This window comes from Xenopus laevis, chromosome 1S, assembly GCF_017654675.1.
Source record: "Xenopus laevis strain J_2021 chromosome 1S, Xenopus_laevis_v10.1, whole genome shotgun sequence".
NCBI lineage: Eukaryota > Metazoa > Chordata > Amphibia > Anura > Pipidae > Xenopus > Xenopus laevis.
Window position 1 is genome coordinate 186,309,587 of NC_054372.1, and position 21,641 is coordinate 186,331,227.

The 21,641-nt window shown below is 38.7% G+C and overlaps 1 protein-coding gene across 3 annotated transcripts in view; it reads right to left on the reverse strand.

Annotated features, from left to right (window-relative positions):
• Window positions 1-246: 246 nt before the first annotated feature.
• The window catches only part of nipbl.S (NIPBL, cohesin loading factor S homeolog), a 106,850-nt gene continuing 85,455 nt past the window's right edge, over window positions 247-21,641 (reverse strand). The window contains exons 33-48 of one of the 3 annotated variants that reach the window (XM_041575493.1): window positions 20,678-20,786; window positions 20,444-20,580; window positions 19,068-19,208; window positions 17,523-17,616; window positions 15,836-16,002; window positions 14,069-14,159; window positions 11,980-12,153; window positions 10,038-10,228; window positions 8,823-8,930; window positions 7,917-8,117; window positions 7,678-7,824; window positions 6,731-7,002; window positions 6,019-6,193; window positions 4,408-4,593; window positions 2,054-2,114; window positions 1,670-1,725 (exon numbers count right to left, since the gene is read on the reverse strand). In XM_041575493.1, coding sequence (XP_041431427.1) covers window positions 2,073-2,114; window positions 4,408-4,593; window positions 6,019-6,193; window positions 6,731-7,002; window positions 7,678-7,824; window positions 7,917-8,117; window positions 8,823-8,930; window positions 10,038-10,228; window positions 11,980-12,153; window positions 14,069-14,159; window positions 15,836-16,002; window positions 17,523-17,616; window positions 19,068-19,208; window positions 20,444-20,580; window positions 20,678-20,786 — 2,235 coding nt within the window. In that variant the 3' untranslated portion in view covers window positions 1,670-1,725; window positions 2,054-2,072. 3 annotated transcript variants of the gene reach the window in all.

Sequence of the window (21,641 nt, forward strand, 5' to 3'; positions counted from 1 at the left end):
CAGGGCAACACTACGTTATTATTTGTATTACTTTAAAACACTTATTTTTGGTCTTACTGTTCCTTTAATGTAAAACAGCAAAAAGAAAACCCTGTAAGAGCTGGAAATAAGAAAAGTTACTGAGATCATGGAGTCTTCAATCTGCAGAAATCCCCCACGAAACAAACATGCGGCAGTGCCCGGAATAAAAGTCGGTGGAACATTTAAAGTAAAGAAAACAGTAAAGAAATCCAAACATACAAGGAATAAACTATAGTTTCTTTTTATATCAAACATTCTTGAAAATGTGTTTGGCACAGTGCTAAAATCATATGGTTAACACTAAATATTTTCAGGATACAATAAAATCGGGAGTTAAACTGTGTCTATTAACCCTTTGGTAGGGGTGAAAATAAAGATAGCAGTTATTTCCAAGTCCGCCTATACAAACCGTATAAACAAATATTTATGCCTTAAATTGAAAACGACCGATAGGAAACAGTTTTTTTTTTTTTACTTTACATAAAAGACTGCAAAATAATATAATCCAATTTAAAACAGAGCTTTACATTAAGAAAATTGAATGGAAACAGACAAGTAACAAAGAAGTAAAAAAATTTATTGCAGTATTATCTCCGCCAGTTCATCTGGGGGGGATCCCTTTTATTTTATTTTTTTTGTACTTTTCTTGTGTATAATTTTTTCAGGGTGACCTAATACATCAAAAATCTACATTTACAAAAAAAAAACCCCCCTCCTACTGCAGATAGGTCATAGATACTGCATGCTTTTTTTTTTCCTTTTTTGTTTTTTTTTAAACAGAATAAATTATATATATCCAGAACATTCTGCCACTTTACAGCCTGGGGGGAGGGGAGGGGGGGGGAATGTAAAAAATAAAATAAAAAGATAAAACCAAAAGAAATAAGATCACTGCTTCCCTGGAACCCGGGCTAAGCTAAAGAAAGCCATCCGCTGCTAGGTTATTCAACTCCAAGAACACTTTATTAAGAACATTAACAGACTAATTTTCAACATTCACTTGTTTATTTTTTCCGTTGTTTTTCATTTTTCTGTGTGTGTTTTATTTTTTTTGTTTTTGTTTTTGTTTTTTTTTTAAACAGAAAGTATTCTCCGAGATATAAACAATTTTTTTTGTTAAACTATAATACAGTGGGAGTAAAAATGAACTGAGACGGTTTCTGCTGTACAACAGCGAAGGAAGCTCCCACAAAATGTTTACCAAACATTTCCTTCTGACGGCCAAGTTCCCGTTTTTGTTTTTTTTAACGCTTGCGATAAAACGGATCGTCTTGTTTTTGTGAGTGTGTTTTTTTTCGGTTTCTGGATTCCTGTAGATTTTGGCTGCATATATACACATCATTAGCTGGAAGTCCCGTCCTTGGCCGCATACAGCGATCGTAAAGTCTGAGCAACTTTATTAGTCAGCTTATTGGCGCTCGTCAGAGCAATTTTTTTGTAAATAATGTCTGACTCTTTGATAGTGTCTACCCAAGGCACCAGTTTTCTGCCGTCCCGGCGTTTGGCCTCGGCCCAGGGGCCGCTGTAGGAGCCCGCCATCCATTGAACGCTGAAGCCGTGGCTGGTTTTCTGCACTACTTTTGCAATCTGAGGCCGATCCTTGTACTTTGGGCAACAAATTGCAATAACATCTTGGACGTCTACAGTTTCGTTCATCTGCACTGCCGCGTCTGAAGAATCCGATAATCTTTTTGATTTTCTTAGCTTCCCCGCGTTGAAATGGAGGAGAGACGGAAAAGGGAAAAGAGAAAAAAAAGAAAATTGAACATATGGGAAGGGATGCGAATGTTACACATCAAAGATTTATAACCCCAGGCACCGTGGTGGGAATTTCCCAGCGCACACCCAATCCAATCCGTGGGATGCATGAAAACACCAGTGCCTAGGAAGTGTCAGGTCTTTAACGTGTACCACTGAATTTACTGCTACGGAATGTAAGTTTCAGTTTTTTTTTGTTTTTTTTAATATAAGTTACAAAAATATAGCAAGAAAATAGGGATAGAATAGAAGAGGAAATCTAAATTAAAATTACCTTTTACTTTGGATAAATCTCAATTTCTACGTTTTTTTTTGCCTTTTCCGCTAAACCCTTTCTACAAAAAAAGATGTATAAATGGTTAAGTCTAGCTTCAAAATGGCTTCTTACCCCCACAGCAAAAAAAAATAAATAAAAAAATGATATGATCAAAAGAAAAACCCTGACGTAGAAGGACCACAGCACAGGGACCAAACAATCATAAACCACCTCTCATCCCTTAATTAAAAACACAAGCACAAGAAATCGTTGGGGAATTCATTCGGGGGAGGGGGGGGGGGACATTAAATTCCCAACCCAGGGAAAGGCAATGTCTGCTGCTCTCAAGCCATTCACATGGAACCACCATCACCCCCAAGCACCAGCACAAAGGATGATGGGAGCTCCGTGAATGAAATACTGGAGGGCTGCAGGTTACCGATCCTTCAGAAAAAAAAACTCCAGTAGAAGTTGGCACTTTATTATCCAAACATTCATATTGAAAAAGTATAAGAAAATGATTTTGAATGTTAGTATTTGTTCTTATAGATTTCATCGTGGGAGGGAAGAGAAGAGCACTTTTTGGTAAAAACACTCCAAATCAGTAATAGAAACGGCAAAGAAATAATTTTTTTGATTGTCTAAGGCTACATTGTACAGGTGTTTGCTTTTAGGAAGCAGCGTTTCCTGTACTATACTATATTTTAAAGGGGAACGATCGCGAAAATGATAATTTAATTTAAGCTTCCTCATACTGAAATAAGGAATTTTCTAAATACGATCAATTACAAATTCTGTACGGTATCTGAAATAATAAAGTTTATATTCATTATTCCTCTCTCAGCATTTGTTTCTCTTCATTCTTTCTTTATGCAGCAGTTGGGTGTCAGATATTCATTGACAGTTCGATTCAATATATCTTATAGGGGGGCTTTTACTTTCCTAGCAGATTTTGTTTTGTTTTGCAGGTGGCATACAACTCGATACATTGTATATAGATAGTATACAGATTCACCAGCATCATAGCAGATGAATTAGAGTTCATTCAAATAACTGATTCCATTACAAACAAAATCTAACAAAATAACTGCCTTTTGCACAAATCCTGCATGTAGAGAGACATGATGTCTGGTGATTTTAATAGAGTGAGCTCTAATACATCTTCTAGGCAAAAGGAGCCCCCCTATAAGATATATTGGATTGGGTCAATGATTATCTGACACCCAACTCCTGCATGAAGACAGAATGAAGAGAAACAGATCCTTTTGCCTAGAAGATGTATTAGAGGTCACTATTAAAATCACCAGACATCATGTCTCTCTACATGCAGGATTTGTGCAAAAGGCAGTTATTTTGTTTGTAGTGGAACCAGTTATTAGAATGAGCTTTACTTCATCTGCTAGGAAAGGAACCCTCCCCCCTATAAGACATATTGGATCTAACTGAAAATGAATATCTGACACCCAACTGCTGCATGAAGACAGAATGAAGAGAAACAGATGCTGAGAGAGGAATAGTGAAGATAAACTCGATCATTTCAGAAACGGTACAATATTTAATTGAATGTATTGAGAGTTTCTTATTTCAGTATGCTGAAGCCAATATTACATTTTCATTTTCGCAATAGTTCCCCTTCAAAGAGGACTGATTAAAAAACAGAAACCACCATTGCTGTGGCAAGAAAGGGTGCCATGATGGGATTAGACTTGTTTCTGTATAATGAAGCCTTTTGTCAGCCATGGTTTTGTTACTCCCATTTGCAGTCTGATCAGTGCTGTGGTAAAGGAATTCATTGACCCCCTGTGTGGTTGGAGTAACCAGAGACATTGCCGTAAAGTCTTACTGGTCTCTCCAGCAGCACAGGGTTTCGTTTTTTCCGAGGTAAGAGGTAATTTGGAGGACAAAAATAAATAAGAAGCTTGGGCAGCCACCATGCACACGACATGAATAAGTAGGAAAGGGGTTTATAGCAGTTGTGCTGGAAGGGCAGGGAAGCTACTGTGTTAGGGAGTAAGGGAATTAGCAACAGACCAGGAGGAGTTAAAGCAGAAAGAGCAGAGGTTCATTTTAAAGACCAAGACTCATACATTCAGGGAACAGAGGAGAACAGCATCCCAAAAAAAACGTCTATTCATCTATATACACAGGTCTCCGAAGATGCACATGCACAGTCCCCCCACCCCACAATATCAGGTTCTCAAGATGCACAGACATTATAGATTATTAAATGATCTCATTTTAGAAAGGGTTAGTCTTATGCTACACATGCATATTGGCAGCTATAAGAACACGCAAGAGCTCGGAGCTATTCGCTACTAAAAGAAACCACAAGCTATAAAAGCATACAGGGATGTTAGCGTGTTGATACTTACCCCTGATGTGCCCCCTGCTTTCTCCTCCCCATCACTCTCTTCCTCCTCTGTCTCGGCCACATTATTTTTAGGACTGTTACCTCCCAGTAAATTAGTAATGGCTTTATTTCTGGCATCCGTACTAGCCGATACTTCTCCTTCCTCCTCCTCCTCATCGGGATCCAAGTGCTCCATCAGCATTTTGAACTAGGAGAGACAAGGTTGCATAGCAAAGGCCAGTTATTGCACAAAGGACTTGCTGGGGGATGGCAGTGGTGATGAATTACGGCTAACTTAAATTAATTGGTCATGATTTTTATAATGTAGTTTGTATTTCTAAATTACACAGCAAATAATTCACTCTACAATATAAAATGTCATTCCTGAACCAGTAAGTTTATTTTTTTAGTTGTAATATTGGTGTGTAGGTGCATCTCAGGTCATTGGTCATGTGCTTTCAGAAAGAGCCAGCACTTTAGGATGGAACTGCTTTCTGGCATGCTGTTGTTTCTCCTACTCAATGTAACTGAATGTGTCGCAGTGGGACCTGGATTTTATTATTGAGTGCTGTTCTTAGATATATGGGGCAGTTATCTTGTGTTAGGGAGCCGTTATCTGGTTACCTTCCCATTGTTCTGTTGTTAGGCTGCTGGGGGGGGGGAGATAGGAGGGGGTGATATCACTTCAGACTGACTGAAGTTTATCAGAGCACAAGATAAATGAATGGGGGCAGCTGGGAAACGGACAATATGTCTAGCCCCATGTCAGATTTCAAAATTAATTAAAAAAATCAGTTTGCACTTTTGAGAAGTGGATTTCAGTGCAGAATTCTGCTGGAGCAGCACTATTAACTGATGCGTTTTGAAAACAAATTCCCATGACAGTATCCCTTTAAAGGTCATAGGAAAACATGTTTTTCTTAAAATGCATCCGTTAATAGTGCTGCTCCAGCAGAATTCTGCACTGAAATCCGTTTTTCAAAAGAGCAAACAGATTTTTTTTATATTTTATTTTGAAATCTGACATGGGGCTAGACATATTGCCAGTTTCCCAGCTGCCCCCAGTCATGTGACTTGTCCTCTGATAAACTTCAGTCACTCTTTACTGCTGTACTGCAAGTTGGAGTGATATCACCCCCAGCAGCCTAACAACAGAACAATGGGAAGGTAACCAGATAGCAGGTCCTAACACAAGATAATTGCTCGGTAAATCTAAGAACAGCACTCAATAGTAAAAGCCAAGTCCCACTGAGACTGATTCAGTTACATTAAGTAGGAGACATAACAGCATGCCAGAAAGTGCAGGCACAAGTCACATGACTGGGGCAGCTGGAAAACTGACAATATGTCTAGCACCATGTCAGATTTCAAAATTGAATATAAAAACATCTGTTTGCCCTTTTGAGAAATGGATTTTGGTGCAGAATTCTGCTGGAGCAGCACTATTAATTGATGCGTTTTGAAAAAAAAAAACGTGTTTTGCCATGACATTATCCCTTTAAAGACATCTCTATTGGCTTTGTACACCGGTTATTATAGTACAAACACAATACTGGAAAGGGGAATAGCAGCAGACAGACGGCAGTTGTGGATATGACTATGAAGTTCCAGCTGTACATTTAACTTTACTTACATCCAGATATTGTTTTGCAATTGACCTCTTGACTTCATCGTTAATCTTCGCACAAGTCATATTCCTCTTTAGGTATTCAAGGGTCTGCTTGGGGCGGAAAAGGACAGCGTGTTTTCTGTTTATCGTCTTGTCATACACTTTAGCAGATTCAGATGGGGAATACTTCTGAATTTTACTGTGGATAGAAGAAAAAAAAAATAGACTCAGACAAACAAAATTTATATTATCCGCACCTAAAAGAAAGAGCTAGTCATTCTCTACCCTCAGTACTAAGATACCAGTAAATACCCAACCATAACAGTTATGTCTGGTCTCCCACAAGGAGGCTCAAATGTCAACTGGGTCCAAATGTGAAAGTGACACACACTTAGATGTTTGCAGAATACATTTTTCTACCATGTATATAAGTTGGGCAAATCTCCCCCACCCAAATGGTATTATTTGTACTGCATACATCCCCTCTGTTTGCGTGCTCATGAGTCATCAGCGAAAGGAATTTCCAGAGGAAGGGGGCTGAGTGGGTTAGAGGAGGAGAAGGAATCCTAAATGATTATGGGGATGCTGCAGTCTTACTATTGACCTTTGAACAACCAGAGTGGCAGGAACTTAAGAGATTTCAAAGAAGCTCTTCATTGATTACATTTTTGCCTGGGGGTTTACATGTCCTTTAACACAATATTTCCTAAAAAAACAAACAAAAAATGAGATTTACCTATCCGAGAACCCACAAAGGTTCTTTATATGCTGCTTCAGCATCAGTAGCAATAGGATTCCTTGGGAAGCATTTGCAAACTCAATGAGAGGAGAAGCATTATTTGGGAGGCATCTAAGCACATGTTCCACATCATCTTCTCCATCGGAGTCAGATTCATCGTTCCCTCGCCGCCTTGTTTTTTTTGGGCGGATGACTTCTTCATCACTTTCACTGCTGTTCTCTTCGTTAGACGACGCTGCCTTTACTTTTTGTTTTCCCTTCACCATTGACTACAAACAGCAGAATTACAGACTGTTTAGAGCACTACAACCCAGAGTTATAGAATTGGAACACTGGGGTTCATTTATAAACAGTGGGCAAATTTGCATCTGGGCAGGAACCCATAGCAAACCATCAGATAATTGCTTTCAGTGCTTAACCTGCAGCTGGCTGTAAAAAGCTAATCGCTGATAGGTTGCTATGGGTTACTGCCCAGGTGCAAATTTGCCCACTGTTTATAAATGAGCCTCACTGTGTAAATATAGGGTCACTGACAAAGAATCAGTCAAGAGGTGCATTACATTTTTCTACAGTCGTTTATATCACAGACATTTAAGGGTAAGGGCACACGGGGAGATTAGTCGCCCCAGAAACAAATCGCCTCTTCTTCAGGGGGACAATCTCCCCGATCTGCCTTCCCCTAACTTCCCGCCGGCTATAATGAAAAATCACCAGCGGTATGGCACTTGCGGCGCTTCGTTTTCCGAAGTAACCCGAAGTTGCCTCAGGAAACTTCGGGCGACTTTGGAAAACGAAGCGCCGCGAGTGCCATACCACTGGCGATTTTTCATTATAGTCAGAAGGAAGGTAGGGGAAGGCAGATCGGGAAGAGGCGATTAGTTGCCGAGCGACAATCTCCCCGAATCTCCCTGTGTGCCATTACCCTAAAGGTACAAGGCACTTACCTCTTTGAAGGACTGCAGCAGGTTGCTGCCAGACACAGACAATGTAATGTCTATGTGATGCATGATGAAGAGAGGCTCTTCCTGGGTCTGATATGGAAAACATGCTAGATTGTCTGCTATATATAAGAGCATATTTACTTCTGTTTTCTGAAAAAGGAGAAAAATCAAAACAAATGTCACCATCAAATAAAGCATAAACGTGTGCGTCCTAACACTTACATAACCATAACATGCCCTACCGCAGCATCATCAAAGAGATTGAGCAGCGAGATCAGAAAGGCTCGTCTGTGCTGTCGGTTCCCTCGGATCATGGAGTACAGGTGGGAGCATAAAGCACTATTCGTTTCATCCTTCCGGAATCCCCGCACTATCTGATTTGCATTTGAAATGATCGCTTGCTGCACTTGGTACGACATCTTTATGCCCGCCACAGCTTTCATCTGAAAGATTACAGAAAAAAAAAGGAAAAACATTATTGCAATACATTCATTTTAGAATACGGAGGCATAATGGAATTCTACATAAAAACAAACATTTTATTTTTTCATACTTTTGTACAGTCCAACAATTGCAGTTGGCTACAAAACGTGTGGCAGAACAAGGCTTTGGAGGAAGCATTTTATTGTAGTGATGTGCGGGCCGACCCGATATCCACGGGTCGGCAGATTCGGATTGACCTTTCATGCTTCGCCGCGGGTGGTGGGCGGGTGTGGGTTGAGCTCTTCTCCTGCCGGCTTTCGACCTCTTTTATAGACGCTGCACCTGCTGGCCCCGCCCCTTTTGTGACGCCATCGGCGGGGCGGCACAGGTCTATAAAAGGAACCCGGAAGTGCGGATGTGGGTGGGCCAAGGAAGGGTGGGTTAGGGAAACCCTGACCCGCACATCACTACTTTATTGCACACAAAAGCTTCTGGCCACAAATGAAAGTGTAACACGGGATAAATAAGTAATAAATAAATGTTAAAGGCACCAAGAGTGGAAAGCAAAGGTGCAGCTTCAAGATATAGAGCTACAGAAAAGACTAGAAAATGGGGTCATCTTTTAATAACCAACCCTGTACCTTGTTTCCATAGTTACTGGAAATATACACAGCAAATCTTATGCAGCGCATTCCACACAGCTCGGCTTCTCACAATGCACTTACATGAATGAATCCAGTGTATTTCTTGTCTATTTCCACCAGCTGTTGATCTGATTTGTTCCGCATGGACGGCTCTGGGTCTGTTCCCATTGCAATCAGATATGGCACACACTGTAATGTCAAAGCAAGTCAGTTTCAGTGTAAAGTTTTAGTAATATACATTTTCTCTTTTTCAAGTTAACATCTCGCTACAGCGACAGTAGAAGAGCCATGAATGGCCTATACAATATCATATTATTCTAATAAATGATGCATAATGATGTCAACAGTGCTAAGTGATATCACAGCTCTTTAAAACTTATATCTTTCAATATTAATCATGTACCCCCTATTGTAAAGATCACACTGGAGCTCTATGACCTGTTAAAGGGTTAGTTCACCTTTAAGTTAACTTCTATTATGTTATAGAATGGCTAATTCTAAGCAACATTTCAATTGGTCTTCATATTTTTTTTTTTTTATAGTTTATTAAGTATTAGCCTTCTTCTGACTCTTTCCAGTTTTCAGATGGGGGTCACTGACCCCATCTAAAAACAAATGCTCTGTAAGGCTACAAATGTATAGTTATTATTACTAATATTTCTATCCAGGCCTCTCCTATTCATATTCCAGTCTCTTATTCAGATCAGTGCATCGTTGCTAGGGGAATTTAGACCTTTGCAACCAGATTGCTGAAACTGCAAATTAGAGAACTGCTGAATAAAAAGCGAAATAACTCAAAACCCACAAATAAAAAATGAAGACCAACTGGAAATGGTCTAAGAATATCACTCTCTACATCACACTAACAGTTAACTCAAAGGTGAACAAACCCTTAAAGGATATTTGTCATTGTTAATTTTTTTTAATCTTTTACAACTGGGATACAAAAAGTAGGAGTCAAAAAAGACATTGGTGTTTCAAATGTCACTACAACTCCCTGCTCACTCACAGCTCTGGGCTCAGATTACAGCCGGGATTGGAGGAGGGAGGGAGAGAAGAGCAAACTGAGCATGCTCAAGCCCTGGAGGTTTAAGATGAAAACAGGAAGTCTGATACAGAAGCCCATGAGTACACAATAGAAGGAAAGAAATGTGGTGTTTCATTTGACAGAGGACTCAGAGCAGCATTACTTTGAGGGTTGGTCAGATCTGATCAGATCATGAACACTAACTTCAGTGAGAACTTTATCAAGTGCTTCAATTAAATGGAAGAAATCTATAAAATCCAACCACCTACCTGAACAGGATGGATGAGCCCTTGGTTCAAAGTCAGTGCGATGACATTTAGGGCAAAGTGGCGTACGCTGGACTGAGTGCTAAAGAAGGACTCCAACACCTGCTTGAGGTAAAGCTGCATAATTGAGCTGCTCATCCCTGAGGAAATATCTCCCATTTCTTTTAAATCTTCCTGCTTGGACATCTTTTTCCCTGCAAATCAGTAATAACGGTGACTTTAGCAGTTGAGATTCAGAGAAACTTACACAGAGTTTGGATGTAATGATAAAACATGCGTTTATGGAAATACAATGAAATGCAACAAACTATGCTGAAAACCACTTTTTAAAAAAAATTGGTGGGGTGTTTATTAAAGGACCAGTAACATACATTTTTTTTTTTTAAATTCGTATCAAACGAAAAAAAAAACACAAAAACAAATGAAACTTTTAAATCGCCAAGTCTTTATTAAGGAACTTACAGAAACGCCGCTTGCGATCCTCTTCAGAAAAGGTGATCCATTGTGCGGCACTTGATTTCTCCTCCCTGGCTAACTCCTATAAGGAAGGCAGAGAGGAGAAATCGAGCGTCGCACGATGGATCGCCTTTTCTGAAGAGGAGCGGAAGCGGAGTTTTGTTAAGTTATTTCTTAATAAAGACGTAGCGATTTAAAAATTTGTCTTGAATTGCTAAAAAAAAAAAAATTCAAATCGTGCGACTTTTCGAATTTTCTACCGAAAGCCTTTTTCACAGCTTTGGAGCATAATAAATCTCAAAAAATTAGTGGTTGAGTTTTTCCCCTTAAAAACTCGACCAGAAACATTTGAGGCTTGATAAATAAGCCCCTTAATGTCTTTTGCAGATTTCTCTAAACATGACACAAGGCAGCAGACTGCCTATAGATTTATTAAAGGCCACTAATATAGTATGCACTATTCATTGGATTTAGCTGAATCCAGAATCTTTCATGAAAGGTGAGACCAAATCCAGAGCAAATTGAAACCCTAATTTGCAGAAGCATATAAGGGCAAGGAAACTTACTTGTTCCTGCAAAAGGTCACAATTTTAAAGGAATACTGTCATGGGAAAAATGTTTTTTTTTTTCCAAAACACATCAGTTAATAGTGCTGCACTGAAATCCATTTCTCAAAAGAGCAAACAGATATTTTTTATATTTAATTTTGAAATCTGACATGGGGCTAAACATATTGTCAGTTTCCCAGCTGCCCCCAGTCAGGTGACTTGTGCTCTGATAAACTTCAGTCACTCTTTACTGCAAGTTGGAGTGATATCACCCCATCCCTCCCCCCCAGCAGCCTAACAACAGAACAATGGGAAGGTAACCAGATAGCAGCTCCCTAACACAAGATAACAGCTCTCTGGTAGATCTAAGAATAACACTCAATAGTAAAATCCAGGTCCCACTGCGACACATTCAGTTACATAGAGTAGGAGAAACAACAGCCTGCCAGAAAGCAGTTCCATCCTAAAGTGCTGGCTCTTTTTGAAAGCACATGAACAGGCAAAATGACCTGAGATGCACCTACACACCAATATTACAACTGAAAAAATACACTTGCTGGTTCAGGAATGAAATTTTATATTGTAAAGTGAATTATTTGCAGTGTAAGTGTAATTTAGAAATAAAAACGACATCATAAAAATCATGACAGAATCCCTTTTAGGACTTGGACTGGCCAGAAACTTGGACTTGGCCAAATCCTGCTGAAAAAAAGGTTGAATCCTAAACGTAATACTGGATTCGGTGCATCCGTAATTATCTCACTGACACAGAGGAAAGAGGAAAGTCACGGGGGATCCTGTTGTATTGTAAACGAACAAAGCTGCTGTCGAAGGATCCTTTGCATTGATTTCTAATAATACGAGTCTCACATATAACACACCCAGCACAAGAAATTAAATTCTCACTTCTGGTTGCCCTTCCCATCATAACGAATACTTACAGTCCCTATCGGCCTGTTGCATACGGGTATCTTCTTCTTGTAAATACGTCTGGAGGTTTTTGAGAACTTGGATTTTTAAATTTACAGAACAGTTCTTATCAGAGAGTATGCTGTTGTACAAATTTTTTACTTCCACTTCAAACATCAGTACTGGATGCTGAATGAATGAAAAACCTAAAGGAAACAAAGACGGAGAAGAGCACTTTGAGTTAGTGTAGGGCATTATATTAGAATATATTATAAAAACGAGAAACCTTTACATGCGCCAATTCCCCATACAGGTCAGTATTAGGAATAGTGGTGATTTATGGGTTAAGGATTTTTCAATCCAGGCCAACAGAAACCTGCCCTAAATCAACATGGCCTGCTGTGCTGATATATACTCATGTTTGAAGGTATATATACGCGCTACAACATCACTAAGAGGCAGATTTATCAAGGGTCGAATTTATGTGAGTTTTTTTTTTTTTTTTTTTAACGCACATGAATTTGATTTTACTCTAAATTCAATTGAGGGGTTATTCATGAAAAAAAAAAAAACACGAATGTCAAACGAATTTTAACGGCCCAGAAACTCGAATCGAGTTCGACCAAACTCAATGCGAGTTTTTTCTCAGAAAAAAGACTCGAATGTCAAGGAAGGCTATAAACATCTTCAAATTGGTCCCTGGACATCTCCCACTGACTTATACGTTCGACAGGTTTTAGGCGGCAAATAGTCTAATTCTAATAGGGCCAGAGTATGCTAAATCTCAAATAATAAATTCGAATTTTTTAAAAAAACTGAATCCAGATTGGATAATTCCCTAGTCGAAAATTCGATGGGGGGGGGGGGGTATTCATGAAAAAAAAAACGAATGTCAAACTTGGACGAATTTTAACGACCCAAAAACTCGAATCGAATTTGAATTAGACCAAACTCAATAGGAGGTTTTTCTCTGAAAAAACCTCGAATGTCAGAAAGGCTACACACATCTCAAATTGATCCCTGGACTTCTCCCATTGACTATACATGAATTTGACACGTTTTAGGTGGCAAATAAGTATAATTCTTAAAGGGCAAGTGTATAATAAATCTCGAAAATCTAATTCTAATTTTTTTAAAAACTTAAATCGAGTTTGGATAATTCCCTAGTAATATTCGTTTGGGGGTTAATGTTGAAAAAAACTGAATATCAAACTTGGACGAATTTTAATGTCCTGAAAACTCGAATTGGATTCGACCAAACTCAATGGTAGTTTTTTCTCCGAAAAAAACTCGAATGTCAGGAAGGCTACACACATCTCCACATTGATTCCTGGACTTCTCCCATTGACTATACATGAATTCGACAAGTTTTAGGTGGCAAATAGTCTAATTCGAATTCTTAAATGGCTAGAGTATGATAAATCTTGAAAATTGAATTCGAATTTATAAAAAAACTCGAATTGAGTTTGGATAATTCCTTAGTCGAAAATTTGATTGGGGGGTTATTCATGGAAAAAAAAAAAAAAAAAAGGATATCAAACTTGGACTAATTTAAATGACCCGAAAACTTAAATAGAATTCGATTTGAATTTGACTAAACTCAATGGGAGTTTTTTTCTCTGAAAAAAACTTGAATGTCAGGAAGGCTACACACATCTCCAAATTGATCCCTGGACCTCTCCCATTGACTATACATGAATTTGACAAGTTTTAGGTGGCAAATAGTTTAATTTGAATTCTTAAAGGGCAAGAGCATGATAATTCTCGAAAATCAAATTAGAATTTTTTTTTAAAAAAACTTGAATCGAGTTTGGATAATTCTAGTCGAATTTGACAGTTTTGACCATAAAAAAATCGGCAGCATGGTTTTTATCAGGAGGTAAAAAGTATTTTGTTTAAATACAAGGAAGAATGGCTGGTGCAAATATTGCTAATAATCATAATAAACAATAAATAAACAAGTTTTATATATCCGGCTTTGTAGGCAAAGGGGTGGAGGTTTGGAGGGGATTGGGTCTGACAGTAAAAGGGACATTGAACACAAACATCTGCCTTAAAGCAAACGGGTAATGTGAGCTCTAAACTTACATATTGGACCAATAAAAAATAAAAAAAACTTACCAAGACCAATAATGGCTTTTGTCTGCACCTCTTCATCTGAGTGTTTTGTAAAATACAGTAAGAGCTCCAGAACTTTATCTTTGATGTTAACCTGCAAAAACCAGAGGAATCATCAGCAAGGGAAAAACAACCTGACAATACAATGGATTCTACGTAAAGATGAGGAAAACCAAGACAAGGTTTGGCAACATATGTGCAACACATTGAGCTTGAATAGATTTTTGGTATTACCTCTTGCTCTACCCGGGACATTTTACATGTTACACCCATAGTAAGCAACGTGACAAGTGATGAGCTAATCTGCCCCGTTTCGCTGAAAAATCCACAAAACTACGGAAAAATTTGCACAACGGCAACATTTTTCCAAATGCATTGAAGCCAACGGGCGTTTTTTGTAGGGATGCACCAAATACACTATTTTGGATTTGGCCGAACCCCAGAATCCTTCGCAAAAGTTCCGGCCGAATATCGAACAGAATCCTAATTTGCATATGCAAATTAGGGGTGGGAAGAGGAAATTTTTTTACCTTGTTTTGTGACAAAAAGTCACACAATTCCCCTCCCCGCCCCTAAATTGCATATGAAAATCCGAATCCTGCTGACAAAAGGCCGAGTCCTGAATCGAATCCTGATTTTGGTGCATCCCTAGTTTTTTTTTTTTTTTGTCCTAATGGGCTTTTATTCTTATGGCGACTTTTTTTTCCTAATGCATTAAAGTCAACGGGAGGTTTTTCTTATGGCGACTTTTTGTCCAAATGCATTAGTCAATTGGCGTTTTTTCTTATGGCAACTTTTTTTCTCCAAATGCATTAAAGTCAATGGGCCTTTATTTTTATGGCGACTTTATGTCTAAATGCATTAAAGTCAATGTGCGTTTTTTTTCTTATGGCAACTTTTTTTCTCTCCAAATGCATTAAAGTCAATGGGCATTTTTTCTAATGGAGAATTTTTTTCTCCAAATGTATTAAAGTCAATTGGCGTTTTTTTTTAATGGTGACTTTTTCTCTCCAAATCCATTAAAGTTAATGGGCGTTTTTTCTTATGGCGACTTTTTATCTCCAATTATATTAGTCAATAGCCATTTTTTCACGAAAGAATTTGCACATGCTGAAATTCGGAATTTCGCTGCAAATCCATGGCTGGCGATTAAATTTGAATATATTACCTAATTTCCCCAGAGTCTCTCCTGATAGTCGATGCCCGGTGTTGGCTGGAGGGGTCGGCGCCTCTCCCAATCGTATCTATATAGAAAATTAGCCGAACAACACAAGCTGGTGTAGCGGGGATCACCCCTGCAAGTTTATTTAGTCAAGTGATGTAACGTTTCGGGGGCGTGCCCCTTCATCAGACATCACTTGACTAAATAAACTTGCAGGGGTGATCCCCGCTACACCAGCTTGTGTTGTTCGGCTAATTTTCTATATAGTGGCGATTAAATTTGCTCATCACTACTGCTGACAGACATCCCTTCTGGTCAGCCCTACTAGTGAAATGAGGCAGACATAACCAGGGCCAAATATTTTTGGTGTCTCAAAGAAAAATGCATTAAAAGCATGCCATTTGGGGATGTAAAATGAGTCTTCAGTGTGTTGTGTGTAAGTCCTAGCATACTACTGAGAGCTGAAGGCATACCAGTTAAACGAACTAAGACATAGTACACTGGACAAAATGTATAAGGAACAACACAAGCAATTTGAGCAGCAGAAAGAAGGATGAAAGATGGAATAATGATAGGTAAAAAAATGGATTAAATGGTGGATGACAAACCGAAATATTTACTTTGCTGCTGCCTTTGAACTCTTCCTGATCGAAATCAAAATGGCGACACAGTGCTCCGACAGTAAACAGTGAGCGCAGGAGTGCTGGTTTGTTTGTGGTGAGGATTGTATTGTTGGGATCTTCTTGATGCTGACTTTTTAGCTTTAAAAGAGCACCTACAAAAATAAAAGGACAGTGGGAAAATTCTAAGCTATAAATGATGCCACCATATAAGATTAGCTTTCACCAATAGGTGTATTTTTGCTGCCTTAATTATGGTATAAAAACAATGCAGAGTTTTTCTTAAAGGGGACCCGTCACCCAAAAAAATTATTCAAAATCCTATTTTATCACATTAGTCAAGCAAAATGAACTTTAATTACACTATGTAAATTATTTGAATCTTGTTTCCTTCAGTCTGGGAATTCATAATTATAGCAAGCAGGCAGGAGCCATTTTGTGGACACTGTTATTAAGACAAGCCTTGTATCATCTCAGAATCTTGTTTGTGCACCAGAATGGGGGTCCAGAAGTCCATCCACATGTCCTGGTTACACAATTAAACGGTGAAGAGAACGGGGGAATGTGTGGAGAGCAGTGACATCTAGGAAGTGCTGAATGGAAAGTGAAAGCAATTGTCTGCCCCGCCTCTATGCCTAGGCATAGAGGCGGGGCAGACAATATTTGATTGACAGCTGAGATTTTAAATGAGCTTACAACAGCTATGAATGCTTTAAAAAAAATAGAAATTGGATTTCATGTTTAATTTGAAAAGAACTTTTATTATACAGATTTTTGTGTCTGGGTGACGGGTCCACTTTAAGTGCAATAATCATTCATCAATTAACGAAGTAAAGTGTAAAATAGAATAAGGCTAGAAATGCTGTATTTTGTATACTAAATATAAACATGAATTTACTGCACCACAAGCCGAATCAAACAAATGATTTATACTTTCAAAGTTGGCTACAGGGGGTCACCATCTTGTAACTTTGTTAAACATCTTTGCAAGACCAAGACTGTGCACATGCTCAGTGTGGTCTGGGCTGCTTAGGGATCGTCATAAATGATCAAAACAGCACAAGTCAAATAATATCTGCCAGAAGCCGATACAGCAAGACTGATTAATAATCAGAATATACAGACTGCACTGGGTCCTGTGTTGTCATGTGATCTAATGTGGATTTTATAGTTTTTGTATTGTTTAATATAAACTTTCTCCAACTCTGCAGAACAAGTGGCTGCAGCAAAATAATCCTCCAAATAGAATCCCAGTTTATCTGTTTAAATCTGGCTCCATGATCTTTGTCCCTGCAGCTGGAGTTGGAAACAGTAAAGGGGATGTAAAGGCAAAAATAAAATCCAATATAAATCTCTACACAGTCACCGACTGCTCTACAGGGAAACAAACAAAGCTGCTTGAGTTCTGCATGGCTGGGAAGTAAGGCGGGGGCTCCCCCTGCTGTACATAAGTATGATTGTTTCCCTGCTCAGCAGTTAGGGACCGTCTGACAATTCCTATCCACAGCAGTAAATGAAGGGAGAATTTCACTGCATACAGTCAGGTTTCTTATAAAAACGGTACACATTTTTTAATCAAAGTATATTGGAGATAGGTTTCTTGTTTTTTTGCCTTTACATGCCCTTTAAGAGAATATGCTAATTATATAAATACACACATACAAAACATACTTACCATAATACCTATTAAAACAGGCCCAAACAAACTTGTAGTTCTGTGTTACTTTATTTACAACTGCACCGAGACAACTGACACAATGTTGTACCACCTGGAAATAAAACAAGACAGTGTTTAAGCTAATCATACATGGGTCAAATTAAAACACAACGTTCTACACTCTTTTTAAAGTCGCCATATATTTTGTCATTTGTACGGACGAGAGAGAGCACATTTGTACTGACAAGAGAAAGAGAGAGCGTGCATTTGTACGGATGAGAGAGTGAGCGCATTTGTACTGACAAGTGAGAGCGAGCGCTTTTGTACTGACAAGAGAGCAAGCACTTTTTTACTGACAAGAGAGAGCAAACACTTTTGTACTGACAAGAGAGAGAAAGCACTTTTTTACTGACAAGAGATAAAGCATGTGTGCATTTGTACTGATGAGAGAGCGTGCATTTATACGGACACGAGAGCGAGAGACGAGAGAACGAGCGCATTTGTACTGACGAGAGGGAGCGTGAGTGCATTTGTACTGATGAGAGAGAGAGCAATCACATTTGAATGGACGAGAGAGAGAGAGCGAGCACATTTGTACTGACAAGAGAGAGCAAGTGCATTTGTACTGACAAGTGAGAACGAGCACTTTTGTACTGACAAGAGAGAGCAAGCGCTTTTGTACTGACAAGAGAGAGCAATCGCTTTTGTACTGACAAGAGAGAGCAATCGCTTTTGTACTGACGAGAGAGAGAGAGAGCGCTTTTGTACTGACAAGCGAGAGCATGAGTGCATTTGTATTGATGAGATAACGAGCTCATTTGTACTGACGAGAGAGATCGAGAGCATTTGTACTTATAAGAGAGCATTCATTTGTACGGACGGGAGAGTGAGCACATTTGTACTGACGGGAGAGCGAGCGCATTTGCACTGACGAGAGAGATAGAGCAAATTTGTACTGACGAGAGAGCACAAGTGCATTTGTACTGATGAGAGCAAGTGCATTTGTACTGACGAGAGAGAGCGCATTTGTACTGACGAGAGAGATAGAGGGAGATCATTTGTACTGACGAGACAGAGAGAGACAGCACATTATTACAGACAAGATAGAAAGAGACAGCACATATGTATGGACAAGAGAGAGCATGAAGTGGTACTTAAGGCTGGTTATCTCGGTTGCACTGGGCAGTATATACCTAAGCTCAGAAATGCAACTTGTAGCATAATGAAAAAGTCAAATATACACTTTGTCCGAGAAAAAGAGCAGTTCTACTACTACCAATCATATGTTCCAGACCTGACTCACTTCAGATGTAGCTGAAACCAGACTGCTGCATATATTCCCATAACCAAGCGGACAGCAACCAGATTTACATGTTAATTAAAGCAAATTTGTGCCGCTATTCTATACTAATGAAGATTTAATCCTGAGTCATATTCAATGAATACTGCAATAAAATAAAACAACCAATAACAATTCCCACAATTAACACAACCCACACACATTTATATACAAAGCTCATCTGAAAATCGTGTTATTGCAGGAGTAAGCAATGTTAGCTTTACCGTCATCCCGTATTTAATGATGAGTTTCATAAGATCTTCCTCGATTGTCGCTAAGAAGGTCTCACTTGGATGCTCCATCAGCGGAACGACCAGCTCTAGGATTTTTGCAACATTGCAGATCACCATGAAATCATTTTGTGTCTGTAAATATAAAAGAGAGCGCTGGATCTATTGCTGTAATTACACTTTACATAAACAGGCAGGGTATTTTGTAGCCTTCATAAGTGTTGTTATTATTTGAAAACACAACACAGTGCTTAACATTTTAAGAAACACTTGTATGTATGGGGAGGCACATTTATCAAGGGTCGAATTTCGAATTCATGCGAGTTTTTTTTTCAACTCACATGAACTAGAATGTACTCGAAATTCGAATATTAGACTATTTATTAATAAAAATCGAATATGTAAAATTCGGACAAATTTTATTGACTCCAAAACTCAAATCTATTTTGAACAAACTCGATTTGAATGTCAGGAACACTGTATCCAAAGGATGTGAGGATCTCCAAAAATAAAGAGACAAATATAAAAAGTAGAAAAATTTATTAGGACATGAAGACCTGGAATGTCAGGAAGGCTACAAATATCACCAAATTGATCCCTGGACCTCTCGCATTGACTTATACAGTAATTCGGCAGGTTTTAGGTGGCGAATAGTCAAATTCAAATTCTTAAAGGGCCAGAGTATGATCAATCTCGAAATCTAATTACATTTTTTTTTTAAAACCTTGAATCGAGTTTGGCTAACTCCCTAGTCAAATTTGACAGGTTTGACCATAAAAAAAAAAAAAAAAGTTAAAATTCGAATTTTCAATTCCACCCTTAAACAATCTAACCCTTAACGTAGGTGATTCAGATTTCATAGAAGGCTTTTCTATTTTCTATAGGAATGATTCAGGCTTTTGGCTTAGCCACTGTCTTTATCTTAATCCCACAATTTCTTTACCTCAAGACCTGCCATTAGCCAATTTATTTATTTTTTTATTTTTAAACTACCACTTCTGAATGTAATCAACCCAGAAACTCGAATTGAATTCGATTTGGATTTTAAAAACTCAATTAGAATCGAATGTCAGGAAGGCTGCAAACAACTCAAAATTGATCCCTGGAAGTCTCCCATCGACTTAAACAGCAATTCGGCAGGTTTTAGGTGGCGAATTTTCAAATTTGAGTTTTTAAAGGTCCTGATTAAGATAAATATCAAAAATTGAATTTGAATTTTTTTTTAAAAAACTCGAATCTAATTTGAATAACTCCCTAGTCGAATTTGACAGTTTTGACCAATAAAAAACTCGAAAATTCGATTTTCCCTTGCCCCTCAGTGTCTAAGATTTGTAATGGTAGTTAAAATAAAATGAATTTGAAATACTTACGCTACATTTAGTGGTTAGGTATGGCTGCATGGTCATTGCATGTTTGACCATGAGCTGAGGCCTGATTTTGCTGAACAGAAATAAGGTGGTTATACAAGCCACCAACCGACCAGAATTTACACCTTTGCTGTCAGAATCTGCAAGCAGAAAAAAAAAAATCAATCGATGCAGTACTGAATTTTGCATCAGACCTGAACATTTTTGAACAAGTCTAAAATCTAGATTGTAACTTACCAGCTAGAGATTCCTCATATTTCAGTATGTGCTCTACAAGATTATCAACAAGCTGAGTACAGGCCTTCTTTACTGGTTTATAGGAAGCATCCTCTTCTGACTTCAGCAACTAGAAAACAAAATAACCCAGTGTTAGTGTGTGTGTGTGTTAGTGTGTGTTAGTGTGTGTGTGTGTTAGTGTGTGTGTGTGTGTGTTAGTGTGTGTGTGTGTTAGTGTGTGTGTGTTAGTGTGTGTGTGTGTTAGTGTGTGTGTGTGTTAGTGTGTGTGTGTTAGTGTGTGTGTGTGTGTGTGTGTGTGTGTGTGTGTGTGTGTGTGTGTGTTAGTGTGTGTTAGTGTGTGTGTGTGTGTGTTAGTGTGTGTGTGTGTGTGTTAGTGTGTGTGTGTGTGTGTTAGTGTGTGTGTGTGTGTGTTAGTGTGTGTGTGTGTGTGTTAGTGAGTGTGTGTGTGTGTTAGTGAGTGTGTGTTAGTGTGTGTGTGTGTGTTAGTGTGTGAGTGTGTGTTAGTGTGTGAGTGTGTGTGTGTGTTAGTGTGTGTGTGTGTGTGTTAGTGTGTGTGTGTGTGTGTTAGTGTGTGTGTGTGTGTGTGTGTTAGTGTGTGTGTGTGTGTGTGTGTTAGTGTGTGTGTGTGTGTTAGTGTGTGTGTGTGTGTTAGTGTGTGTGTGTGTGTTAGTGTGTGTGTGTGTGTTAGTGTGTGTGTTAGTGTGTGTGTGTGTTAGTGTGTGTGTGTGTTAGTGTGTGTGTGTTAGTGTGTGTGTGTTAGTGTGTGTGTTAGTGTGTGTGTTAGTGTGTGTGTGTGTGTTAGTGTGTGTGTGTGTGTTAGTGTGTGTGTGTGTTAGTGTGTGTGTGTGTGTGTGTGTGTGTGTTAGTGTGTGTGTGTGTGTTAGTGTGTGTGTGTGTTAGTGTGTGTGTGTGTGTTAGTGTGTGTGTGTGTTAGTGTGTGTGTGTGTTAGTGTGTTAGTGTGTG